This window comes from Cydia fagiglandana, chromosome Z (genome assembly GCF_963556715.1).
Source record: "Cydia fagiglandana chromosome Z, ilCydFagi1.1, whole genome shotgun sequence".
Taxonomy (NCBI): domain Eukaryota; kingdom Metazoa; phylum Arthropoda; class Insecta; order Lepidoptera; family Tortricidae; genus Cydia; species Cydia fagiglandana.
In genome coordinates this window covers 28,925,155-28,952,674 of record NC_085959.1, presented here as the reverse complement: position 1 = coordinate 28,952,674, position 27,520 = coordinate 28,925,155, and the positions used below count along the sequence as shown (strand labels likewise).

At 38.8% G+C, this 27,520-nt stretch overlaps 1 protein-coding gene and 1 long non-coding RNA gene across 27 annotated transcripts in view; one reads left to right on the top strand and one right to left on the bottom strand.

The window, feature by feature from the left end:
• The window catches only part of LOC134679503 (TLD domain-containing protein 2), a 125,770-nt gene that overhangs the window by 3,878 nt on the left and 94,372 nt on the right, over positions 1-27,520 (bottom strand). For 11 of the 26 annotated variants that reach the window (XM_063538439.1, XM_063538447.1, XM_063538438.1 and 8 more), the window contains 8 exons: positions 25,626-25,750; positions 24,869-25,031; positions 23,910-24,504; positions 23,079-23,135; positions 22,176-22,268; positions 2,636-2,754; positions 1,533-1,692; positions 1,036-1,237 (listed from right to left, as the gene is read on the bottom strand). In XM_063538439.1, the coding sequence (XP_063394509.1) occupies positions 1,036-1,237; positions 1,533-1,692; positions 2,636-2,754; positions 22,176-22,268; positions 23,079-23,135; positions 23,910-24,504; positions 24,869-25,031; positions 25,626-25,750 (1,514 nt within the window). Of the gene's footprint in view, positions 1-1,035; positions 1,238-1,532; positions 1,693-2,635; positions 2,755-5,825; positions 6,066-10,405; positions 10,848-15,307; positions 15,383-22,175; positions 22,269-23,078; positions 23,136-23,605; positions 23,652-23,756; positions 23,810-23,909; positions 24,505-24,868; positions 25,032-25,625; positions 25,751-27,520 lie in introns of those variants that run through there. The other 15 variants (XM_063538443.1, XM_063538444.1, XM_063538459.1 and 12 more) reach the window with 9 other exon arrangements.
• LOC134679436 (uncharacterized) lies at positions 17,678-18,303 on the top strand. Its single transcript, XR_010100330.1, has 2 exons — positions 17,678-17,870; positions 18,120-18,303. It is a non-coding gene; the product is annotated as an uncharacterized LOC134679436 (long non-coding RNA).

Below are 27,520 nucleotides of genomic sequence, written 5' to 3'. Positions count from 1 at the left end.
GTATTGGCCACAAATATCACAGCTGAAGACCAGAGATGTGACTTATTTGAAATACTTGTATTTAAAATGCAAATACAAAATGCAAAATACCTATTTTGTATTTTGTATTTAAATACCTTTTGAAGAAAACCATTTTGTATTTTATTTGAAATAGTTTTTGGGACCTATTTTCTATTTTCAAAATACAAAATACTTTATAGTAGGTAGGTAGGTGGGTAGGTAGGTATGTAGGAGTTACAATCTCTTCTGATGTTACAATCCTGGCAACTCTCTCATTCTTTTAACATGGAACTGTTGAATCTGTTTAGTAACGTCGCACATGACCACAAGCGTAGCGAGTGGTTAAAAAAGTGGAATCTTGAGTGTTGCGAGGGTTTCAAGGCACGAGAGGAGGACAAATTTTTCTGCCCTGGTGAAACACAAACGAGACGTTTTCATCTCACTAACGAGAGGCATTATACAAGCTGTAAAACATTACAAATTAATGCTTTAAAAGTTGGCCGTTAAAAACCATCATCCGTACATCCTACCGGTTAAAAACAACTAGAAATTTGCACTTTATAGATTTGATTGATGACGAAGAGGATTGATTTCAAACAATAACGAGTCTTTTCAACTCAGAAATTCCGAGTAATACTTTTTAATTCAGACTAGGTATTCACTATTCAGAGTATCTTTTATCGCAAAGTATTTGTATTTTTAAAAAGCATTTTGAAAATACCTATTTGGTATTTTGTATTTAAATACAAATTCAAAAACTATTTTGTATTTTGCATTTGAAATAGTAATATCAAGGAAGTATTTGTATTTTGTATTTAAATACTTTTTATAAAGTATTTTTCGCATCTCTGCTGAAGACAATGGCGCTGTCTGTACAGTTAAATTGCCGCCTAGCTGCCATTAGGAGCTAACGTCTGACAATCTAGTTGCCGCAAAACGTATGATGATTGATGCTATGATAAAAAGGGTTCTACTTATGTTTGGACAAGTAAATGACGCCGCTGTCGGAGTGTCCCTCGGGTTAATGTTTGTTACCGTGTTTTTCATCGGCGTCGACGGTGACGTCGGGCAGGGCGATGGCGGGGGCGGCGGCGGCGGCGGGCGCGGGCGGCGAGCGCGGCTCCTCCGTGGACGCGCGCCGCTCGTCCACGCGCTGGAACGAGAATAGCAGCGACTCGCCCGTGCCGTAGAAGTGCTCGGACGGGTGCAGCGCGCAAGATGTCAGCGCACCGAACACCTGGACAAGGACCACAATACTCATTGATACCCAATACTTATGATGATGATTGTGCGAGTAATTTAAGAAGATAAACGCGTAGTTTACTGGTGTAAACAATAGGTATGCGCAAGTTGTAAACTTACTACATGCTAAAGCTGTTGGAACAGCACACTTGTACACACAGCTGTATCTTTTGTGTGCGATCCATTATGACTTTTTTAATTTCGCCACAGCGCGCAGTGAAGACCGCCATAGTAAATAATAACATGTGTTAAGTGCAGTCGAGGAGTTTGAAATGATAATGTTAAGTTACATTGTTCTGTGTGTCCTGGATGACGAGTAGCACGGGGCTGTCGACGCGCTGCATCTTGCGGTACATGGAGGCGAGCGAGAACCCGTGCTGGCTGGTGCTGAAGGCCAGCGACCACATGTAGCCCTGCGCGCGCGCCGGCAGCACGCTGCACAGTTTCTCTCTGTAACAACAACATAACAATAAAGTATTTGACTGATAGGTCAAACCTGCTTCTTTTTTCGAGCTGCACACACGTATAGGTGTACTGTACCATCAGCAGTTAACGAGTATCAGCCGCAAAAGTCAAAGGTGACTTTATCAATGAATTCATTCATGTTTCTCCATGGAATTTCGCAGCTCACTATTACAAGTAGGTACATGCATGAACCCAGCGCGGCGGCCTTTAATGTAGTTAGAAATTATAATATTTCCTACATCTCCATACTTATTTTACTTGTGTATATCATTCGAAGACAAACCTACATAAATATCCATTACGATATTACGATGCCATAAAATTCGCAATTACAAAATTTATATTTAATTATAATCACTTGTAATGATATTCATTGCGTCAATGCATTCAAAACACGTCTATAATAAATTGAACGCATCAAGCACATGTCATGTTTATGGTGTTAATTTATTAGCGTCAACTAGTGAGTATCCATAAACAGCAAGCGGCCAGCGGCTAGTTCCAGACACAGTACGATCGAACTAGCAGGTTGTGACAAGGGAGCTAAATTGAAAACTTGAGTGTAGCGAGGATTTCATGTGTCATGTGTTATAGTCTCTGCTTTTCATTCCTTATATAAGAAATACATTAAAATAACAATTACAAATAATAATGTGTGTTGTGTAATAGAAATAATGTGTTGACATGTAAAATACTTCTATTTTATCAATAAAAGTTTGATTGATTGATTACAATAATGGGTCGGCAGACCACGTGCGCCTTAGTATGGTGACCGTCGCCAAAGTATGGATAAAATAATATTTGTTCCATGCGGCCGAAAAGTACCAAATTGGAAAAAAGAAAGAATAGACTGATTTTGCCGCCTTAATGCTATGCTATTTATGTTGATTTTATATGCGTTATTTAATGAGGTGGAGTAATAGTTAACCTGTGTTCCATTGTGAAGATCTCGGAGGTGCCGATGAGGTCGGGCGGCGAGAACTCCATGTCGAGCGAGGAGCCCGTCGAGTAGAGCGCGCGCCGCAGCTCATCGCTCATCGACAGCACCTGCCGCAAGTCAATACACCCTTCATTCAACATTACACATACCGTCTACCATATTTAACAACAACAGCTACGTATTATTTAGCCGATCTTTAAACAGTAGGTTTTTTATGGCATGACGTAAAATGCCAAATTAAGCAGAAGTCTTGCCAATTCTGGAAAATCAGATTGCGTGACATTGCGCACCTTTGTCTTGAGGAATACCTATTAACAAAAATGCCATATTTTTTAGATCTAGGCTACATCCACATCCAGAAAAAATAAATCTAAATCCGTCACCTCTTCATTTAATTCGATTTTAGAAACAAATATTTAAAAAAATAATTTGTCATATTATACAATTAAGCGAATTAGATTGTATATCATCGCAAAACTGAAACGTAACACCATAGCAGTTGAGCTTAAAGTTTATAAAGTATTCTTATAAAACAAATATACCTACCTAAACGGTTAAATAGGCAAGTGTTAGTGTTAAATATCTATGAATATTATTTTATGAATAAGTAATTCTTATTTATGTAGAGTCGTCTTTAACAATCAAAATTGTTAATTACTTACCTTGATATGCCTAAGTAAAGATATATTAGCACAAAAAAAAAGTGTCTATGTATAAAATTAAAATCCCATTAAAATTAAGAATTACTTACTACCGTTTTAGTTAGACTGCATTAGTAGAAGATTTCTTATTATTATCATATCGATTCGGAAATAGTAGTAATAGCCACAATTACAACACAAGGTACCCACGAGGAACACGAGAGATTTTAATTTTAACCACGGATTTCTGAGGCCAAAAGGAGGAAAAAAATTTAATAAGTATAGGTCAATTATTAAATGGTAAATTTCACCAAAAATATACGATCAGTACAGAATATGATCAGGATTATACTGTTAAAATCTCTCGGGTTCTTCGTGGGCACGTTGTATATGTGATACAAAAAAAATCTTAGAATGTATTTCGGGTTTTATAATCTTATTTGGTATGATTGTGTGTAATCTTACTTTGTATGGTTGTGGATGCCGCTGTCCGATCCAAAAAAAAACTATGACTTCATGACGAATTTACCCAAACCCGAAAAACAGTCAATAATATTAATTTGACCTACTGTAAATAGGCCAATCAAATTTATCGATAATTACCTATACAAAAAATTACATAAAACAATAACAACTAATATAAACAAAAGATAAGCCTTAAGGCTTAATTACCTAAAGGTAAAAAATATTATTATGGCAATCGAACACATGGAATGGAGCCAACTCAGAATACACGCATTTAGGACTAGTGAAAGTATTAAAACGATTTCGCTATTTTTGGATCTAATTTGATTGGCCTAAAATACCCCATGTTTATTTTCTCCGCAGTGATGTAAATTGTTTAACTTGCCTAAAACGCTAGTAATGAGGAATTATACACATGCAAAACTTGAATCGAGCTGACATCGCACTTGAACTTTGTATGAACACAAACAAGAATATCACTACAATGTAATTTCAAAAGGCACATAAATAGTTCAAGCACAATTCAGCGATAAGTTTTCAGGGTGCTCGATCAGATCATAGGGCCGTGACATAAATGTTAGTGAGATAAAATACGGACACGGTGCACTACGGTGAGTCGGGACGGTGATGGCGTGACCACTACAGTTCACATTCAACATGGACAACGATCGGGCAGTACGTGCTCAAGCCCCGAGCGCTCTACGTAAGGGCTCATTACACCTTACTGGATTTAGGTCAACGCTTCTGATGCGTTGCTTCTAGAGTCTGTGAGAAAAGAGACAAGTCGTTGAATGTATGGGGCCCAGTACATCCCACGACTCTTCTCTTTCCGCACACACTAGTCAGCATACCCAACATTAGTCCCGAATTCATGGCGAAATTCAGAAAGGTGTAATAACCTCCCTACTCTTACTTACTCATTCTAAATCAAATTCATAATAATGATCAACTTAAAGGGAGCATCTATGAACGAAAACATCACATATCGTTAAATAACAGTACGAGTGACACACTTGATCATATTGGTAGATATTAAGATTGATATAATTAAACCTCATAAAATAGCTGCCAAGCAGCCAGTACTTTATAATACTCGAGATATATCTAAAAACTAATTGTTTTTTTTTTATCTTACAATGTTATTATAGTAGTATGATACATTAGGCACACCCGCATCAAAAACTATACCTCCAGAAATAATTGGGTGTGTGTCAGTTACAAAGTGCTTTCTGGCCCTGGTTTTACCACGCTGACAACTGTTGCCTGACTGGAAATTGTCAGTGTCAGGTGTCATGTTGGTGAAATAGGCTTCAGGCAGCTTAGTCGGTAAGTGCTTTAGGCTGCTTGATATCAAGCACCTCGTGATGGACCCTCGATCCCCCAGAACGCTAAATTTAATATATCAGGAACCGAAATTTATTTGGTAGGTACGAGTATACCGGGTAGGGCCTGTAACACTAGCAAATAATTTAAACAAGATTGTATTCCTCAAACGCTGACACGTTTATTCAATAACTTTTAAAAAATATGCAGTCTGTAGAATTCCTATTTTTTATAGGTACAAATTAAATATTATCTTCATTGTACGCCATTATCATTACGAATGACGTTGCTTGTCACGCCTTAAACATAACAAAATTCGCAATACATTGCGTCTTAGAATAAACTTTTAAGTGTTCCAAAAATGAAAACACAAGTTATTTTTAAGTCGCTGAACAAATGTTGATCAGTTTGAGGAAGACCGCCTACAGTTTAACTTTTTGCTCCTGTTACAGGCCACACCCGTATAAAATGGCTGGCCATTCAGTAAGCAAAAAACCCGAAGGTGCCAATCTTTGGGGCAGTAGTACTAGAGTTAAGGAAGGTAAATATTCTCTCTGTCTTGAATCCTATTCGGTGAACGGTTGGTGGTTAAAACACAATGGGTACGTCACGTATTTCTTTTGTACAAGCAAGTGTGAATAATACAAAACACTCAGAAGCAAGTAAAAATTCAATTTCCCTCCTAATTGACCCGGTTTCATTAGGTACTCTTGTTAAGTATACGAGTAGGTATATAAACGTTCTCTCACCTGGCATAAAGAGTGTATTGTGGCCCTTCGTAGACTGCGTAGAGTGCTTGTTTTATTTGAGCCTACTGTCCCCCGTCTAGTTATGGAATGAAGGGTGCCTCTTCTTCGCATGCCCATATTAAATATCATAATTTCGGCTTTTCGGAACGTATCTATTAGCCTGCGTACCGTTTTACGTATCAAGCGAAACATTCTGCTACTCGTTTTGTTGTCTCGTATGTATTAAAATTGAAGTTTAATCTCGTTTAAAGCTTCAACGTCTTGATTGCTGGGATTGAGATGTTTTTAGGTAGGTATTACATAGTTATCACTGCTTCAAATAAAGTTGACACTCCAGGATCGGGGGTGGTCGTGGGCTTCGCCTACTCTTGCGTTGCGTATGCACGCCACTGATTACGGCTGAATTCCTATGAGAGCCATTTCTGTAGCACATGTGGATTTTTTCTTCACACAAGCAAGGGATCCGAACATGGACTAATAGATGCCGCTTGGACAAACTTAATATAAGCACGTATTTTATCTTGGGGCAATCAATGTGTCATTTTTATCTTAATGCAGGCGTATACAACAATCGATGGATTTACTTTATCAGTAATTTACAACCAAAATTGGGCTGCGACGATGTTACTGTACAAGTGTTTATTAGGAAATTAAAAAACCACGTATGTACCAGTAGCTAAATAGATAAAAAATAATTCGGCGGAGCTAGTGTGAAAAGAGTAGGTATTTATCAGGAATTCGCGTTTTAAATTATGTTCTTGCCAATTATTTTCATAATTTAGACGGTTATAATAATCATAATCGAAGTATTGACCCACATAGCTCAGCATAGACCTACAAGTATAAAACTTCACGCGAACGTTATAACAAACGGTTACGTGAACTTGCATGTGGCCCTAACTATTCGACTAACGAATTTGTATATTATTTTGTCATTTATATAAACTTTGGCGGAAACAAAATGTTTGAAAAAAATCCTACCCATTAGGATTTCAATGAAGTGCCTAGTGATTCTGTATTTTCTATAATTGCATGTAACATGTGCTTGCAGGTTTACTTAACTGATTGTGAACCTTAATAAAAACATAAACAAGCTCACGTCGTACTTTTTCTTTGTTATTTAGGTAGTTAAATATAGATAAAGATTAAAGACAGTTGCCTGCAGGGAATTAGTGCAATGAGGCCACCCACCCGTACAGGCAAACACGTTTTTACGGGTGGCCTACATAAATTAATAATTAACTAATTGATAAATTCACGTAAATATATTTTAAGTTAGAGCAAAGATGAGATAGATTATAATTAAATAATAGATACAGTCAAGTAAACAAATGTGAACCCTGAGCCATGGACACTTCTTAAAATTACCTTTGATATAAATTATTATTTTTAAATATCATCAGGCATCTTGTGTGCAGGTAAAAAACTTTACTAAAGCCCTTCTTGCGTGTAGTTGTGTATATGTAGTTTTGTATATTCATTAACGACGCGCAAACATTCTGAAGAACGAAAAATTTTGATGACTATTGAACTGAACTATTGATTGAATAAAACTATCTCAAAGCATGAAATGACGATAACAACAGGATGAACCCGTTTATTTATTAAGGCGTGGCCCCGTTGCACCGTAAGTTCTTTCGGTGGTCCTCCGTTGTATAACTATATCTTCCTAGGTCTATGACTTGTTCATGTTTACATAGGTAAATATAGGCATAAGTTGCCGTAACTTTAGAATATTACTTTAAAAAATCCTTTAAACACAAGGCTAGGCCATAGCGGCGTTTTTGTAACTACGTTATCTATGCTATCTATGATTTTAGGAAGGAAATAGGTAATTATGTTTTACCTGTTAATATTTAGGTAATTAACTAATTATGTTTTACCTGTTATTATTTTCGTGTTACACTCGGACCGGAAACATTTTCAGGGAAAACGTGGTCAGAGAAATATTGTAGTTTTGTACTAAAAGCCCTATAAAGAATAGGTACCTAGTTAAAAAAAAGTCATAGTAGCTAAGTATTACTATACAACGTGCCCTCGTGGAACCCTAATCATTGTAAGAGTGTACTCCTGGGGTCTATTGCATAATAACTTGTAATTTGTAATATTAGAGGAACTCTAATTTTGCTTCCAATTAAAAGAGAGCTCCGGTAATATCACAAGTTACAAACCGTTACGCAATGGACCCCACAACATATTTCAAGAATAAAATGAATATGTTTTACATATTCTGCACTTTCATTGCACAATTTAGTAGAAAATTTAAAATTGCAAATAAGTAGATATGTTTTCTAAAAGAGCTAAATAATTAATCACTAATCAGTTAAAATTAAATTAATTTATGTTATAAAATGTGTTGTTATTGGGGATTATATTTAGTAGGTATGTATATCGGCGTCCCCCAGGGATCGTCCCTGTCAAATGTGGTATTCTCCATCTTACTTAATGATCTACCTATGGCAGTCAGTGAAGGTGAGGTCTATATGTACGCGGACGACGTTGCGGCAATTGTAACTGCCCCAAGCATCGATCAACTAGAATCGAAGCTAAACCTAGTAGCTGGACAACTTTCGAACTGGTTTGAACAAAACGGTCTCATACTAAACCTAACCAAAACGCATTTCATCCAGTTTGATTTGTCTGGGCGCAAGCGCCGTCCGTTGCATGTAGGCCTCGCCGGCGGCACCATAGACCAGGTTAAAAGTACCTCCTTTTTGGGCTTCCACATAGACCAAAGCCTAACATGGGAGAGTCATATTAATTCCCTGTGCGGCAAATTGGGAAAGGCATGTTTCGCCCTTGGCAGGCTGATGACAGTACTTCCGCTTCAGGCAGGCCGCAGCTGTTACTTCGCCAGCATACAGTCCATCGTTCAATACGGGCTTGAGCTATGGGGACGTGCGGCCGATTGGCTACGTGTATTTAGGCTCCAAAAACGAGCTATAAGGGCTATTGCTCGAGTTCCATGGTACGAGTCTGCAAGGCCTCACTTCACCAACCTAGGGATTATCACGTTGCCAGGTCTCTTGATACTGCAAATAGCCTCATACACGCGAGAGAATTTAGATAAATACCACAGGCGGGGTGACAACAGCGACCGTATTACACGATACGGGCATAAACTAGCAGCAGTGCCCCGAAGCTTAGCAAAGACGGCAAAAACTATACACGTCATGGGCCCCTCTGTGTATAATAATCTACCAACAGTAATAACAGACGCACCTAGTTTGTTAATTTTTAAAAATAAACTTAAAGCTTGGCTTGTTGAGCGGTCGTTCTATAATATAGAAGAATTTCTGACTTCGAAATATTAATGATAAAAATAGAAATCTACGCAAGTAGCTAATGTATTTAATTTTAATTTTTAATGTTATTTGTACTAGTTATGTAAGCTGACATGTAATTACCTATTACCAATAAAGAATGAGTATGAGTATGAGTATGAGTATGAGTATAAACCTACTTTATGACAACTTTATTTTATAATATATCAAATTATCAAATCGTGTTGTCCTTTCACTTTTATGATTTGATTTGTAGTCTTAACGACTTGATGGAATGATAGATTTTTACATAATGAGGTATCATTACATTAATTTCAATTGCAGATATGATTCGTAGATCCTATTTGTTTTGTGACCTGTGTATAGATATAGTACTAAATTAGAAATTTTACGTAAAACAAAAATGTTATTTGTTTAAAAATAATCTTAATACATAATTTCTTAGTCCCCGGCTATCCCTTGCACTTTACGTACAGTCGGTAAGTTTTATTATGTTTGATATAATTTTGCAGAATAGTATTTCATTAATAATTATGTATACTTATCACATACTTAAAGGCGTTTAAAGAAAATATCAACAGGGATAATTTTGTAAAATTGTAGTAATTGGATTATTTATTGATTTTAAAGTTATAATATTTACTTAATCTCAGTATACCCATCTACGAGTACATCTATGTTTTATGTGATTGGAGAACTATTTTATTTATATTATTATTTTAAAACTATTTTGTAGTATCTTTCAATGAACACGATGAAATCATAAAAGACAAATAGGACATTCAACGTTTACTCGCAAAGCTGTAGAAATATTACAGGAAAGTATCAGTGAAATATCAATAATACTCTAAATTTTCTCATAAACGTTTCATGATTGGTGCCGTTACTATAATATACCACATGTATGTTGCACGTACTTTAATTTGTAAATTCAATTTCAATTTTGATTTTTGATAAGTACTACGTTGTTTACACTGTGTTCATACTTTTATATACTTGCGCAGCCATCAAAGATGTCCCGTACATTATAATAAGTAAGACGGGACTTAACTATATTATTAAACATATATCGGAACATAATTATGTACATATTACTACCTAAATACAAAAGTGCACAATATCGTAGCATTTGATCCTACAGACAGGTTTAGAGTTGTAATCATGTTGGCACAATTACATGTATATCGCCATACACAATATCAGCGATCACTAGACAGTGTAGCACTAGCAATATGTATGCATTCGCACGCATTATTTATGTTTGCTGCTACAACGGTACTGTCGACGAGGCCTCACCTTATCGCTGTCGAAAGTTGAAGACCTTTCCGCAGTGGCGGGGCCGAGGCGCACCATCTCTATACATTTCATAGTCTGCATTTATGACAGTTCACACGCACCACACAATAAGCGATAGGTACGCTTTGCAATAGGTACGACGTGCCGCTATTATATGCCACAAAAACACGACGGCGACATCTGCCAACGTTAAATTAGCTTCACCCACGCGATTACAAGGTTTCGCAACTAAACACTGAACGGTGGCGTCGTGTGCATTGGCTTATAAACAAACTTCGTTAAAATTGGTTGGCGTTTCGAGCACGTCGGCACCGCAGTCGCGGAAACAATGATGAATGCAGCTGACGGTCAGCTGTGTGTATGAATGATGAATGACGTCCAAATATTGGTAATGGCATGCGGCAACCGAACCGGCGGGTGCGGCAAGCCGGCGCTGCTTGGACACTGCTCCCGCCGCGAGCGCCTCGGGGCTCCGAGCTCCGCGCCGGCACGGCAGCGGCCCCGCTAAACCCATACGTGGAAAATTAATTCATTCTGCCCGCGATACTTATTTACATGCATTACGGCTTACGATAATATTCGACGTGTATAGATGAAAAGAAAAACACATCTAAAATTGTATACGCCTTAAAGTGGATTCCATTACTGTGTTTACATTTGAGTTCGTAATAATAGTATTTTTAGGGTTCTGTACCCAAAGGGTAAAACGGGACCCTATTACTAAGACTTCGCTGTCCGTCCGTCCGTCTGTCACCAGGCTGTATCTCACGAACCGTGATAGCTAGACAGTTGAAATTTTCACAGATGATGTATTTCTGTTGCCGCTATAACAACAAATACTAAAAACAGAATAAAATAAAGATTTAAATGGGGCTCCCATACAACAAACGTGATTTTTGACCATAGTTAAGCAACGTCGGGAGTGGTCAGTACTTGGATGGGTGACCGTTTTTTTTTTTGCTTTTTTTGTTTTTTTTTTTTGCATTATGGTACGGAACCCTTCGTGCGCGAGTCCTACTCGCACTTACCCGGTTTTTTGTGAGTATAAGTGTCTTGTGTTTAACTGCACCACCGTCGGATAAAATGGTGCCTAAATTTGTCAATTACAGCAGATTAGAAAAATCCTAGTAAATGTAACTTCCTTTTATGTTTTAGGTAACGGACTTCCCATTCTTGGAAATATAATTAGTAGTCTCCTTTTAATGTCTCGCACCTAGCCATAAGAAGGGCATGAGAAGTGACGATACTATTTAGATCGGAGTATAAATAACCGCATGCAATTTATTAGGTAATTACGCGGTAGCAATTAGCTAGTAATAACGATTGGAAAGGCGCGAAGCAATGTGACGACATTGGGTGGAATGTCAATGTGTAGCGTTTGACCCGGCGCCGCGCCGCGCGCCGCGCGCCCGCACCCGCGCCGGCTCGTAGGTGACGGAGCCGCCCGGCCGGATTAACGAAGCGGTTGCGCTCGCGCACGCCACGCAGACCAGCGTCGTGAGCGCACAAGGCTTTAAATATTATGTCCCTACTTTACTATTCATGCCCATATAAGAAAACACAGTAAGGTGTAGAGTCGGACCCAAAAAAAGTATGCAGCGGGTTTGATAACCCACGCAGTGCAAGTGTCATTTATACGTCATAATTTAATAGAAGTTTGACGTTTAAAGTAACACTTTCACTGCGTGGGCTATTAAATCCGCTGCAGACTATTCTTGGTCTGACTCTATTTAACCTACTCGTACCTACAAATTAAATTACGGCCTAGCTAGACAACACAATTTAGAAAACCTTCTAGTTATTATTTTATTTGGCATCCTAACAACCTAGGTAGGTAGGTTAGGTTTTTCCTTCAAATATTGGTAGGTACGTACTCTCTTGTAAATATTGTTGAAAACCTCAGACCGCGTTAATTGAGTAGGGTGCCAATACCGCGATAAGGTATCGGATAATTGAATGATATGTAACATGTGCAATTGTTAGTGAACGCTTACCGTAATGAAATCTAGATTTTACGTTACCTAACTCCCGAAGTAGGGAAAGAAAATCAAAAAAATACCTCAAGTACCCACTTATCACTATACCTTATAAAACAAGCCCCCGCCGCGTCTGTCTCTTTGGTTGTTTGTATGTTCGCGATAAACTCATAACTACTGATAGGATTTTCATGCGGTTTTCGCCTGACAATAGGGTGATTCTTGAGAAAGGTTTAGGTGTTTAATTTGTTAACCCGCGCGAATCCAGGGCGAGTCGATAGTAAATCTATAAAGCCTGCTCTGTAAGTAAAAGTTTTCGACGTAAAATAATGTACGGCGCCCTCTCCAGTTATAGTCCAGGTTTAATACAAAGTTTACATGAAGGAAGCATATTTTTACTTATTTGAATGTCACATAATAATCAAGCCTGTGATACATAATACGTGTAGTAAATTGTTCCATAAAAAACGCGTAACATTTATTTAGATTGTAATTTTCCATTAATGAGCTTAACCTTCGTAATTCTGGTTGTAGTGCTGCATTGGAAAAAAACTTAACAACAACATTCTTTATGTGTGATACAAAAATATACAATAGCTAATGGTTACTCTAATGAAGACCGATTACCTACTTATAGATAGCATCTATTTTAGGACAGAATCAATTAAGTAAGTATTATTACTTGTATCTCCGTTACAAACTCTCGGGTTTTAAGCCCGGTCATTTATAAGGCGTGCGTGGGGATATAGATCCAACACGTAGAGGCCGATTGGAGAGCTTTGATGTAATGTAGAACACCTGCTGGAACCCATTCACGGGTACATAATTAGATACCCGTTATAATTAGCATTAGAAAAAATGAAAACAATCTTGATGTGTCTTTTTAATGTAAAACTCTTTTGAAAAATAAGCGGCACGGCAAATATTTAACAATTGTGGATCATATACTCGTAGGTACGATTATTTAGGTACATTCTTTTGCTTTCATAGGTAATAGCTGTTATTTAAAAAGCGTTTTCAATTAAAACACACATCAAGATCGTGTAGTCTTTTTGTTTTTAGGGCGGTTCGAAATGCAGTGTTTTATTTTTATGGTATATGCTACATTTTAATAGTTCAAGTTCAAGCACCGGTTCTCGAGTTGAAAGTGGACGAATAGTATAAATACCTAATTATACTTGGCCAAGCAAATCTTGACAGTAGAAAACGGCGGCAAATTTAAAAAATGTAGGCGCGTAATTTAAAAAATGGTTATCGTCCCATAGAAAATTTGAAATTTTCTACTGACAAGATTTGCTTGACGGAGTATATATAAGTTTAATGACTTCCTAGCTTAGACCCACTTGCACCATTCCACTAACCCGGGGTTAACCGGTTAAACCGTTAACCCAGTGTCAAATTGTACTGGTAACCATGGTAACAAGTGGCGCTTAGTCAGTAATGGCCATGCATACGCAGCTGGTGGTCCCGTTTGTCTGTCGTTGTCGAATAACCCTCGTTTGATCTAAAACTTTAGTCCAACAGTCCGAGACAATAACCCTTTGACCACAAAGAACGCCCATTTATCGCACTCTCAGCCGTGCCTTTACGCACAATAATAAATAACTCATGCATATATTTTATTATTGATCGAGCCCTCCATCTACTTCTGAGTTTTGTTTTCAAATAGTTTATTAATACCAGCAGCTTAAAAACAAAAAAAATATGAATTAATGTTTTGATCTTAAGTAAGGGAGCCTGTAGTTTAAGCTTTGTCGTTACAGATGTAGTGCATTTGCATCGTATTTCCCCAGAAACGTTCGTATTTATCATGCTACTTCAGTCGACTACAGTACTTCTTGTAGCGAGACTGACTGAAATAGAAAACAGCAATGCGTTCGTACGTTTCCGTGAAATAAACGATGGAAAATAACTATGCACTAAATCGTTAGCACTTGGAATACGTGCTGAAAAATAAACAGTATTAAAATCGGATTAGTTATCTGACACATATACGGATTGGATATGCAATTGCATGTTAGGTATATACATACGATGAGTGACGTTGCCGATATTTATGAAATTATGACTAAAAGATACTTATCTTTTCTATTTGATATCGTTACACCCTCCCGCAAACATATTATTTGTCAGATAACTAATCTGAGGATTACCATAAGTACCATAACATTTCCTTTTTTAGGGTTCCGTACTTCAAAAGAAAAAAACGGAACCCTTATAGGATCACTTTGTTGCCCGTCCGTCCGGTTTTTTATGGATACGAGTACGTCAATTAAATTTTATTATATTGCAGTAGATTATGAAGTTAATTAGTACTTATCTATAGGGTTACGTCCCGAAAGTAGTTGACGGGGCCCTATTACGTAGCATCCGTCCCGCATTACATCAGCCATCTCACATAACCCGTAATTGATGTAATATGCAGTAGAATTTTTAATATTTATATTTATTGACGTTATAATGCTACAATCAGATCTACAAATTATAAAAAGCCACTAAAGGGATATTTATGGATTTTTTGTCTTTAAACCAGTAAACCTAAGCTCCTGTTAACTGGGACCACCCAAAGTAATCATAAATTCATAACATAATGAATATACTGGGGACAAATTTTAGTTGTTACGATGAAATTATTCTATAATGATTAAAGTTAATGAAACACACATTTTATAACAACAGGCTTTCATGCAAGTCTCGTTTTATAATAAATTAATTATACAGAAATGCTTATGTACTTTATCTGTATACAATACACCTAATCTTCTATTTAAGTTGTCTATAATATGTATAAGCTAATCGTCACGTGACGCTACGTCACTCATGAATTGATTTTGACTGTTGTAAACAAAACCTGTCTAGCGCACGTCTTAAAGAGCAAAAGAAGAAGAAAAACAAAATGTAGCCATAAGAAGCCGCTGCAAATTACCTTAGTTCTCGCACCAGCGGCCCGCCGACACTGCGGCACCAGTGCGCGCATGGCTTGCATTTGAACCCGGCCCGTGCATAATATAAATCATGCACAATATGTTATGTCGAGACAACTAGCCTGCGACAGGCCCTCAATTAGTGCCGATTAACATCCCGACCGGGCAGAATGATAACGAGACAAACCCGTAAAACTTTAATTGAAGTCGTTTCATTGGGTATAACCGACCCATGCAAATACGTATCAACATCACTTAGGAGGCCGAGTAGCCGCCCGCGCTCCGACGTGGCTCTAGACGGATCAACTGTCTCGTATAATTGGACAAGATCATTATAATTGTTAGCGCATCAATTGTTTTGCATTTTTTATTTGATGTGACATGAGACCACTAATCCGTCCTCCCCTACTATGGAACGCACCTATACTAGTAGTTGTACGTATCAATTGCTGTGCATTAGCAGTCAATGCAGTATCAACAATTTATATTCTCAGCAGCTCGTGAAATATGAACTCCAGGCAAATTACTCAAGTATGCAGATGGGAACTTAGTCATATTTAAATTTTGCATATTAACAAATCAACTAGCACGACGAGTTATGACCAAGTATAGTTCAGTTCAGCACATAAATTACCAGGTATCGAATCAGGTGACGCTAGCTTACTTACTTAACGTGGTCACTTAACAACGGATCTATTTGTCGCTGGTCTATTTATAAATATAAATAAATAAATATTAGCCTCAAACTAAGCATAGCCTGTACTATGGGTACTAGGTGACGATATAAACATACTTATTTAGATAAATACATTATGTACTTACATATATTCATAGAAAACAACCATGCCTCGGGAACAAATATCTGTGATCATAACACAAATAAATACCCTTACCGGGATTCGAACCTAGGACCATCGGCTTCGAAGGCACGGTTACTAACCACTAGGCCAGATCGGTCCTCAATAGTAATTAATTTATTTATTATAACTTATTTACGTAGACTAATAATGGAAAAAAACCAGTGATTGGTGATCTTCCGGTGCTAGAATGTCGGTCTTCACCTTCGGCTTGGTCTTACGAAACACACGACCACTCGCATCGTGTAGGACTGTAGGTCAAGGAGAAATCGACTATCTGTAGTATACCATTTCTAATCAATTGGTTTCCTAATGAGTCTAATGACACTTCTTTATTTATTATGTTTTATCTAAAATCTTCTTTGCGTCATTTAATTGTATCGCAACGTCATTTACTAAACTGAAGTCCTATTATATACCTAATGCCTGTGTATTTTAGCATCCATCGTCATCATCCCACGCCGACGAAGTCCCAAGCAGAAGCTAGCTTTGTTTGCATCAGTAGGATTTGAAAAAAAATAGACATACGAGCGTAGTAGGTTTTAATATATCCTTTCAATAAAGCCGTAGGGCCGTTTTCGTTGTACAAGTGTCGTTACAATGTAATAGCGGCGCGCTCTGCATCCGACCACGCGACGGAAACGTCTGTCCGAAACCCGTAGGTATACGACCATTACAATAAACAGAGGTGTCAAATTAAATTATGCTGTCTGCTTTTTGTTGTTGGATATGACGACACAGATTTTATTTTAGGAGAATAGTCTTCGTCGATATAATTTTGTAGGTTAGTCAAGTCTAGTTGACGGAAATACTAGCGGTTTGGGACATAAGGTTTCTATCACGGTAGGGCAAATATTTGTATGATATATGATATATTACATCTTTCTCCACTACCTTACTCCAGTATGGCGAAAAAACACGTCCAGAAATAATAGACAAATTTGAAATTATCTATAAATAATTCATTAAGGATATTGCAGTCATGCTAGACTATATCTTCTTCTAAGCTTTCTTTGATGGCTTCAATTTAATTCCAATATTTTAATTGAATATAATCCCTAACATCCTAAAGAACAATATTAATGATTTTTTGTTATTTGTGCGTGACGTTTAGGTTTATTTTTTGTGGGGTCGGGGCGTTGGCGGCAAAGGTATAATAAATACGTCCCCTGTTATTTATAAACAAGTAACAAGTGTACAATATGGGCATATATTTCTATACCAGTCACAGGAACCGTCGAACTCATTACCCATTTTGTCGTAATTCGCGAGATATAATTAATGCCTCATTGTCTTGTCGACATCATCATTAGGAATCAACTAGAAGTCGATTAATAACGTATTAAACTTCTAGAAGGCATGTTTGCTGCACATAATTGGCTAGTATTTTAGTTTTACTCAGACTTTATTATTCTTTCAAGTTTTTTAATGGCTTAATGAGAGACTTAAGACATTACTAATAACATAGATTTATAAGGCATAGATCCCTAGTCCGTACACCCCCAGTGAAGCCATTTCAAGTGCGACGTCTCGTCACACTCGTATCGTCGTATTCGAACGGCCGTCGCAGTACTCAAAGTCAAATCGGTGTGTGTACACCTCCCGTTTAAAAATCAAAAACTACAGGAAAGATGGTTGTTTGTACAGTGAATGGGTGTCACAACACATCATATAATAAAAACAAACCGCCCGACATTACATTTCACGCGTAAGTACCGAGTTTAAAGTGATATTTTTACATAATCGTAAATACAAAAATCCAAATTTTCGTCAGCTGCCATTTCTTCTAAATGTTGCCAGTGTAGTGAATATTTTTTCCTCCAAATGGGACATGACGTCTACATTCTAAAATAAATACGCTCAATTGAATTTCATTGTATAATTGTAGAAAATTATAATTAAGTTAATTATTTAGGTACTTCGTTTTTTTCTTATTTTTATTATGTGTTCGTTTCAGTTTTCTGACTGATCTGCTGTCTGCGAGATGGAAGGAAAAAAAATTGACTAAATCGGAATGACGCAATATGGAAACATTGGAAACCGACTAAACACAGTCGAATATGCTCTGTCATATTTAAATGTATTCTTATTATTTTATGCACTTTTATTTTGTTGAATAAAAATAAAATAGTAAAAACTTATCAGCTATTTATTTAAACCTTATTTCACAAAGTACAGAAATGCAATAAATCCCAAAAAGCTTTTGCTACAAAATCGAATCTACACACTTCCTAATTATTAATAACCAAGTGTGGATGTTGTTAAAAATCCCCTACTTTGAGAGATGTAAATGAATACTGGCAACATATTTTGTATATATGTGTGTGTTTGCTGAGCGTAAAACACGAGTGTCGCACGCACACATCCATCGTGTTTCGGCTTCACTTTTGGCAGGTTCACCGTATGGGGACTATCTGTCTATGCGTTATTAGTTTAAGACTAATAAGAAATATAAAGCTCACCATTTATGTAGCAAAGCGGCCCAAAATCAGATTTAGTTTTTATATAGGGACAGATTCTGATAAAGTGATTATTATAATACGTACGAATTTTAATTTATGTACATGCCAAAAAAACAAAGAGTAATATTAGTAAGAAAAGTTTCCTGTTGAATCGAGAGTATTTAAAACGTCAGAATGACTGCAATGACATTGAGTTGTGCATGCAGTCAAAGATTGGTCAAAGACATTTAATTTAGATGAAGGAAGCCATGGACCAACAGTACTATGGAAGGTAGAGGTTACTTCTACACTCCATAACAGTACGTTCGCAATCGATGTATAGCTTCGAGCAACACGGAAGGGAGGCGGCATTCGCACTATTTCCCCTCTGCCGAGGTACAAGATTAGCGCGTCAATCTAATCTAGCGCGGGGAATAAAACTAGTTGCACTTGGATTTTTCACTAGACCGAGTCCAGACGCGCGCGTGAACACTGGTGCACAAAAATGCCTGTTTGCTCGGTTTTTTGTTATAAAAAGAGGTCGGGGACATCAAATTTACAAAAAGAAAGTGTTACATTTCACATGTAATATTTTTTTTACATATCATACGTTAAATTACATTTAAATACAATTATTATATTTTAGTCTCAAGTAATTGTTGGATTTATCGATTTTGCTCGCTCAGTACAAATTGCGGATCGGTCGAGCGACAAATCCGACTTCACATCTCTCAGAATACAATGACATACTTCAACGAAAATGTGTTAGTGTGCGTGTTGTGACACTAGTCACTCGTCCGTACACAAAAAGAGATCGAGGTTTGCAAGATTTGTCTTTGACGTGTGTCATTTTCTATGTATTTGTGTCGTCATTACAGATTGGATTTTGTATGTAAGTGTGTGAGAAATGCGACTGTGTGCACCTTTCCCCCCGCGAAAAATGGCAGAAAGATTTGTACGGCGAGATATCGCTTGGGCCCCTCCCTTCCGACCTGTCGGAAGCCGGTGTTGCTCGAAGATGTATAGTGAGTATTATACCGGGTGTGGCCTGTAACATGAGCAACTAATTAAAACATAGATTTTACTCCTCAAACGGTGAAACTTTTGACCTACAACTTTTAAAAATTATGAATTATTTAGACTCCCTATTTTTCATACAAAATAAATATTGTCTGCAATGGACGCCATCGCCACGCCTTATCATTGTGATTGACGTTGCTTGTCACGCCTTAAACACAACAAAGTTCGCAATATATTACGTCTTAGGATAAACTTTAAAGTGTATTAATAATCAAACCACAAGTTATTTTTAAAAGTATCTCAACAAATGTTAGTTAGTATGAGGAGTACAGCCTACAGTTTAATTTTTTGCTCATATTACAGGCCACACCCGGTATATTATATTCTTTGGTATGTATCCAAAGAGTAAAGTAAGTAGGTATAATAGGTATGTATCACTGACCGGCACTCATTACCATTTTCTGTCGTAACAAAAGTACATCACGAGTTAGTTTTCTTTCTTTATTAAAAACCGGACAAGTGCGAGTCGAAATTTAAGTGTGTAAGACGATATTACTTGCCAAATTTCATAGTTGTAGGTCAACGGAAAGTGCACTATAAATTTTGTTCCCCTTGAGTTGACAGTGTCGAAATATACCTACGTTTATAGCGGGATAAACGGCCGTATCTTATTTTAAGTTAACTTAGAAATTTATTTTTTCTCAGCTTCAAGGGACTGTAAACTTGGGTAGGTATATGGTTTTAATTTACCTCTAAGCGTTCCCGAGATAAAGGGTCTACTTAATAGACAGACGGACGGACGGACAACAAAGTTATCTATGAGAGTTCCGTTTTTTCCTTTTGACGTAAGAAACCCCAAATAGAATTATGAAAAAAACTAGAATAATTAATCGTATAGGTACCGGAACTACCATTTACAGTAGCTACCTATAGTTTTATTGAATACTAGCGACCCGCCCCGGCCTATCACAGATTACACAAAACCTTAACAAATAAAATTATACACCTATCTAAACCTTCCTCAGGAATCACTCTATTGATAGGTGAATATTGCAATGAAAATCCGTTCAGTATTTTTTGAGTTTATCGCGAATAATACATACACACAAACAGACAGACGCGGCGAGGGACTTTGTTTTATAAGGTGTGGACTGTGGTGATACATACTTTTTGGTTTTTAGTATTTTTAAAACGGTTTTGAACCTGTCGACATGTCAGTCGTTGATATTGTTTAAAGTGATTTATTTTATCAGTGTTTTTTTGTTGGGTTTACGGGTTTTATGATTATTTATATAACTTACTTGTTTCATTCGTATACCTGCAATTTAATTCAGCTTCAGTCAGTACTTGTTGTTTTCGCATTCAGTTGAAAATACAATGAAAGGTCAATACATACTTCAAGTACGTGGTATTCGTACGTAAATAACCTGAAGTACGGACTGTAGACCGTGACCTCTAAGAAAGTCGGTTTTCGTGTAGAATCGAACGTACCTAATCGTGTAGGTAATTCAAAATAATTTTGTGCTTCAAACTTTTGACATATCGAACAACGTCAGTATTCGAATGGTTTTTAATGTTTAAAAAGCGCGGTGTTTAATGATTGACGCCGAAGTCTGTCTGTCTGTGGCATCGTAGCTCTCCAACGGATACGCCGATTACGATGCGGTTTTTCGTAAGTTTCGTGAAATATTAAAAAAATAATAAGCAACACATTCGCGTATCGTCGGCGATACCCCAAGTATCTTTTTATACAATCTGAATGTTATTCTAAGATCTTGCGGACTGTAAATATTGTCAATTTATTATTAGTATTCAGTACGTAATTAAAGAAAAAACCTGCAGGTTTTGCGGAGTAAACGTCAATCCCTTGTTTAGGTATCAATTAACATGTATACGGATCATAATTATCATAAAATTTTATGAATTTACAGAGGTATATATTTCAATACGAGGTGGTCTACAAGCCAATAACGGATAGGTACAGTGCAATACTAAACTCTAGTGGAGAGTAGGGCGTCGCTTACCTCGACGCTGTGCTGCCGCAGCGTTCACGCATTGTTCGGTGCATCGCTCATTACAACTCAACCTTTACAGTAAACTAATAACGAGTGAAACTACGCTATATCTATAACAACACTTTAGGTCAAGATAATCACACTGGCTTTTGAAGTGCAAATATGTAACATTAATCGGTTTCGGGAGCAAAGTATAAATTTTAAACTTTGAAAGAGCAAACAATGGGAAAACATTCACGCTAACATTAAGCTTACTACTTTTAACAGACATACAATCTGGTTGTTATTTTATCTGACTATACGTATAAATCTATAGTAATTAGTGCATTGTTGACTAGATCATTCTCTATGATAGGGTGCGGTACACTCGCGCTACAGGAGCAGGCGGGCTGCGATTCGGATAGTGCCCTTATTGTTGCCACATATCGCATTGAGAATAGTTTGAAGGTAGCTTTATGCGTTAGGCGCGGACACCGGGTATAGGTTATGGGCAGGGCGGGCACGGCCGGGTCGCAGCCGCCGGCGCGCGGACAGTACCTCGGGCCGCGGCTCCTCGCCGAGCGAGTCGCCCAGCGCCTCCGCCTGGCTCTTCATTATCGAATATATTTTCACGTACGGCGCCTTCAGCAGCTACGCAGCCGCACACACATCACAGTTAATATACCCACTCGAATGCACATCCTTCTAATCCGACATTATTTAACGAGACCCACTTCAATAGCTAACATAAGCCCATGTGAAATCAAAATCATGGACGCCAATTTTCAACTAATATGAAGTCTTTTTATTACAGGTATGTCGTAATACTGTCGGATTAACGGAAGCCTTATTATTTTAAATTATCATTATGTGTATTATAATTTATAATGCCTTGTGTGCCTATAGGTATATTGTTTTGGTAGAATATGATGATAGTAGGAGTATTGGATGCTTAAGTATAAATTAATGTTAGTAACATTCTTAAAGTATTTTAATTATTTTTCTATAGACCGTTAACCATATGTTAAATGCCTCAAATTAGTGAAGTGGTACACATATTGCTATTGATATAAGTATAACTATGGCAAGTTAACAATATAATGTTAATTGGTGAAGCGGCGATCAGCAATAATATTTATGTAGTATGAGGCTACAATGGTACGCGTCGCGACATCGATGCGTCACTGCCGCATGAGCGGCGGGCAGACACGTAATATGCAAACAAGGTAAACATTTACATACTCATAGTGCAATTTTAAAAAGAATTGAATGAAATATCAAAAAACAATCATGTTCAATGTGTACTGATGTGGAATGTGGGATATAGATGCAATGTTGACGGCAAAGTGTGTTAATGAAGCATTGTTAATTCACAAATCGAACGCGTTCGTAAAACAGATTACAATAAATGTAAGTAGAGAAAAAGTAAACAAGTGGGGGTGGCGTGTGTGTGACACTCACCTCCCAGGACTCGCGCGTGATGTCGGACACGTCGCCCGAGCTGCCGGTGCGCTCGCCCTGCGACAACACTCACATCATCACCGGCTCCCGTCGCATCTTACTCGCTAATTATTACTCATTACTCGCGATTAGCGCGCGACCTCTGAGATGCTCATAAATATGTCACTCAGTTACCCTTATCTTGATGGGTCGCGATACTAATCTAGCGATAAGTTTTTGTGTTACATCGCTGCTATCTATTGTATGTCGTATCTATTCTACATAACACACTTGTAATTAAATTAACTACTGTACGTATAAGTCTGTATTAATTAATTTCGAGTCACTTCATTTGTTCTAGGAAATATATAAATTTTAGTATACTTACCTACCTTAATACTATGAGCCTTATTTACTATGAACTATTATGATAACCCATCTAGCTGTATTTTTATCACTTGGATACAAAAATTTCGGTCGTTCCCCCGACGACTGTACTGTATATTACCGTCCAACTGCGGGAACGGTGGCGGAGATTAAGTGCTGACCATGCGCGGCTTGTGGTCGTCATCGTCCCACTCGGTGTCAGTGTCAATGAGCTCCTAGCCCTGCGCGGACACGGCCTGGCGACTCGTACCGGTCCTGGCCTGTGTCCCGGAACCGCTAACGGTGGCGGGGAGTAGTGTAGCGAGTGCTGACCTTGCGCGGCTTGTGGTCGTCATCGTCCCACTCGGTGTCCGAGTCGATGAGCTCGAAGCTCTGCGCGGACACGTCGCCTGGCGACCCGTACCGGTCCGGGCCAGTGTCCCGGGACCGCGAACGGTGGCGGGGAGTAGAGTAGCGAGCGCTGACCTTGTGCGGTTTGTGGTCGTCATCGTCCCACTCGGTGTCCGAGTCGATGAGCTCGAAGCCCTGCGCGGACACGTCGCCTGGCGACCCGTACCGGTCCGGGCCAGTGTCCCGGGACCGCGAACGGTGGCGGGGAGTAGAGTAGCGAGCGCTGACCTTGTGCGGTTTGTGGTCGTCATCGTCCCACTCGGTGTCCGAGTCGATGAGCTCGAAGCCCTGCGCGGACACGTCGCCTGGCGACCCGTACCGGTCCGGGCCAGTGTCCCGGGACCGCGAACGGTGGCGGGGAGTAGAGTAGCGAGCGCTGACCTTGTGCGGTTTGTGGTCGTCATCGTCCCACTCGGTGTCCGAGTCGATGAGCTCGAAGCCCTGCGCGGACACGTCGCCTGGCGACCCGTACCGGTCCGGGCCAGTGTCCCGGGACCGCGAACGGTGGCGGGGAGTAGAGTAGCGAGCGCTGACCTTGTGCGGTTTGTGGTCGTCATCGTCCCACTCGGTGTCCGAGTCGATGAGCTCGAAGCCCTGCGCGGACACGTCGCCCAGGGGCCCGTACCGGTCCGGCACCCAGTGTGTCAGGAACTTGAACAAGTCGTCCACCCTGTATAAATAATATTTTCCATCAATTACAAGCTTCACAAAAATGTGCCTTTTAATCTTTAAAAATAAATAAATAAATTTACAGTAGGTAGACACATGAGCACATCACACATAATCCTTAATTAACCTAAAGTGGCGCCTGTGCCAGCCTGCACAATTTTAACAATAATGTCCATGTTATTTCTGTGCCATGATGTTACCTTCAGTTTTCTCGCATTGTAGTGTTTATTATGGTAATAATATTACGTCATGTTTCCGAGACCCTCTTTCTCCTTCGTGTTGGTAAGCTTTGTCTCGTTCCGCTCCTCCTACAGGCTTCACGTCTTTAAAGCCCCCCTAAGAGACAAATGGTTAAGGAAAGTGACCTGTTTCTGGGCACGCCGAACCAGTATTCGGGCTTCATGCGCTTGCGGCCGTAGGACATGAGGGGCGTTGTGCGCGGCAGCGGGCGGCCCGCCGGCTTGCCCATGCGCAGGCGCAGGTACAGCGGCGGGTCGTCGCTGGGCCGCGCAGGCCGAGGGATTAGCTCTGCGGAAACGAGTACTAATATACAACTGACAAAAACATTGGTAGTAGAAACCAAGAAAAGTTTAAACTTGAACTAAACAGTTTTATTCGGTGGAATGTTCAAAAATATGATCATATGGATCTTGCACATGATGGCGCATGTAACCCGCGCATGTTGAGGTGCTTGAGCAAAGTAACTCGCACCAGATACAAGCACACGCCATGCGCCATGTGCAAAAGCCATATTTAAAAACAAATATCTGTTGAAACCATTTCCTAAGAATTATAAATTATTTAATAAGTTTTTTGCAGGCTAAGCAATTATTTTTTTCGGTAGGTTAAACTTCCCAGTGTTCCCTCTGAAGTAGTAAGTAAATGGTATTTGGAGTGGGGCCGATACATTAGTTCATCCTTAGTTACTTACTCTACTTAGGCCCACCTGCACCATTCCACTAACCCGGGGTTAACCGGTTAAACCTGGAGTTACCATGGTTACCAGTACAATTTGACACTGGGTTAACGGTTTAACTGATTAACCCCGAGTTAGTGAGATGGTGCAAGTGGCGCTTAGACTAGGATCATACATAGTTCAACATTAGTATTATTGATACTGACTGTCAAACGAAGCGAAGAGATCGGGCATGTCGTCGACCGAGACCATGCTGCGGTAGTCGAGGCGCGGCTGCGTGCCGGCCGCCGGCTTCGGCGTCGCGCGCCCGAACCCACCTAGCGAGCTGCGCCTGTAGACACACACTGCATAAGTCTCTGTCCCGTAAAATGGCTGGGGAGATGCGCATAACATATATACAAAATGTTATGCGCATTAGTTTTACACGGATTCGGCAATATTAATCATTAGGCCGATTTATTCTTGGCTCATTTGCGACAAGATATGGCTGTGCAAAACCATTATTGCTGCTTGGATAACGTGGCGCGCACGCGGAGTTCCGCGCGGTTTTCGCATAAGTGCGCCAATCAGGAATAAATACTGTGAACTGTACTGATTCTACATCACATCGTCAAAGGACCTTCATTGTAACAATGTCAAATTAGTGACTCATAAACACTAGATCCTGCTTATCCTGCCGATAAGAGACTACTCTTATCCGCTTGTTTACAGTCGGTAAATAATTCGTTCATGTACATTTCGATTCAGCAAACTCGACGAAAATTAATGCGACTAAATTAATAAAATGTTTTATTGTATAAGAATTTTACCGTTCACACATGGAACGTATCTATTACCCTAATCAATTCATTATTAGCAGCTTTGGTAAGTCGACCTCGAGAACCATATAGATAAAACGTACAAAAGAAAAATTTGGAGCAATCAGGTTACTCGTATCGATCGTGATTTATCCATTCTATTCGAGTACCTACAGTCCGACATGATAGATAAGGTATAAAAAATACATTAGTCTCCTGCAAGCAAAAAACAATTAGGTAAAAGGTCTTGTTTGGTTCATATATTGTGGAAAATTGTATGTAACAAATAGAGTCCAAAAAAATTCGGTAATGGTCGTAATACCATTTATTTCATGGTGATACTATGTTTGGTTACCTCATGAAAAGGAATGCTACTTTAGATATTAAAATGCGTAATATTGCCAAATGTTTCTGGACACTTGTTATTTTTACCAACTTTCTAATATACCAATATTTACCTGATAGCAAGACCACGCCTCCGCGTTAACCTAAACATGTATAATGGGCCACACAGATTACAACTAGAACGTCAACGTAACATTAGATAAGTTATCCGGGGGTAGGAACGCAATCTTCGTTACCACGAAGTACGAGGATAGTTAGGGTTATAAAAAACGTGGCATCCGTTGAGATAGCTCGAAGAATATTTCGCAATGGGCGTTATTCCTTGTAGCCGAACATATACAAGCTTAACATGCTTTAAACATTTAGTCAATGCACAATGAACACAACAATGACAGTGCCATAATAATTTAAGTGCTCTTAGTATGACGTACGATGATAATGCCAAATGATGATGATAATAAATCGAGACTCGAACAGGTCTAAAACAAGTTAGATGATGAAGTCTCATGACGTATTACGAGTAGTATGTTATGATTGGCTAGGGTGCGACATGGGAGGTTTCGAGATAGGTTTCGCTAGACGGGGATAGCATCCGTACAATGGTTCTATTATTTTCCTAACACTGATACAACATGCCATTCCGGACGATATTAACCTCATTTAGGATAACAAAGCAAATAATAGGTATAAAATAAAACAAATTTATTTGTAATCGCAATCGAAAATTAGCTAACACAAGACAGTAGAAACACAGAGACAGTTGTGAAATTGCTTTCTAAAAGAGAAACGTGATTAAAAATAGGAGACGACATTGACCACAGCGACACTTTACTAAGCTCGAGTTGTCTCACCCCTTTAACTCTGAAGTCGCGCCGCGCGAACAAAGATAGAAATGTGCCAGTCTATTCTAGGGTTTCCTAACTATAGCCGTACACGGTAACGCGCGATACCTATACGAT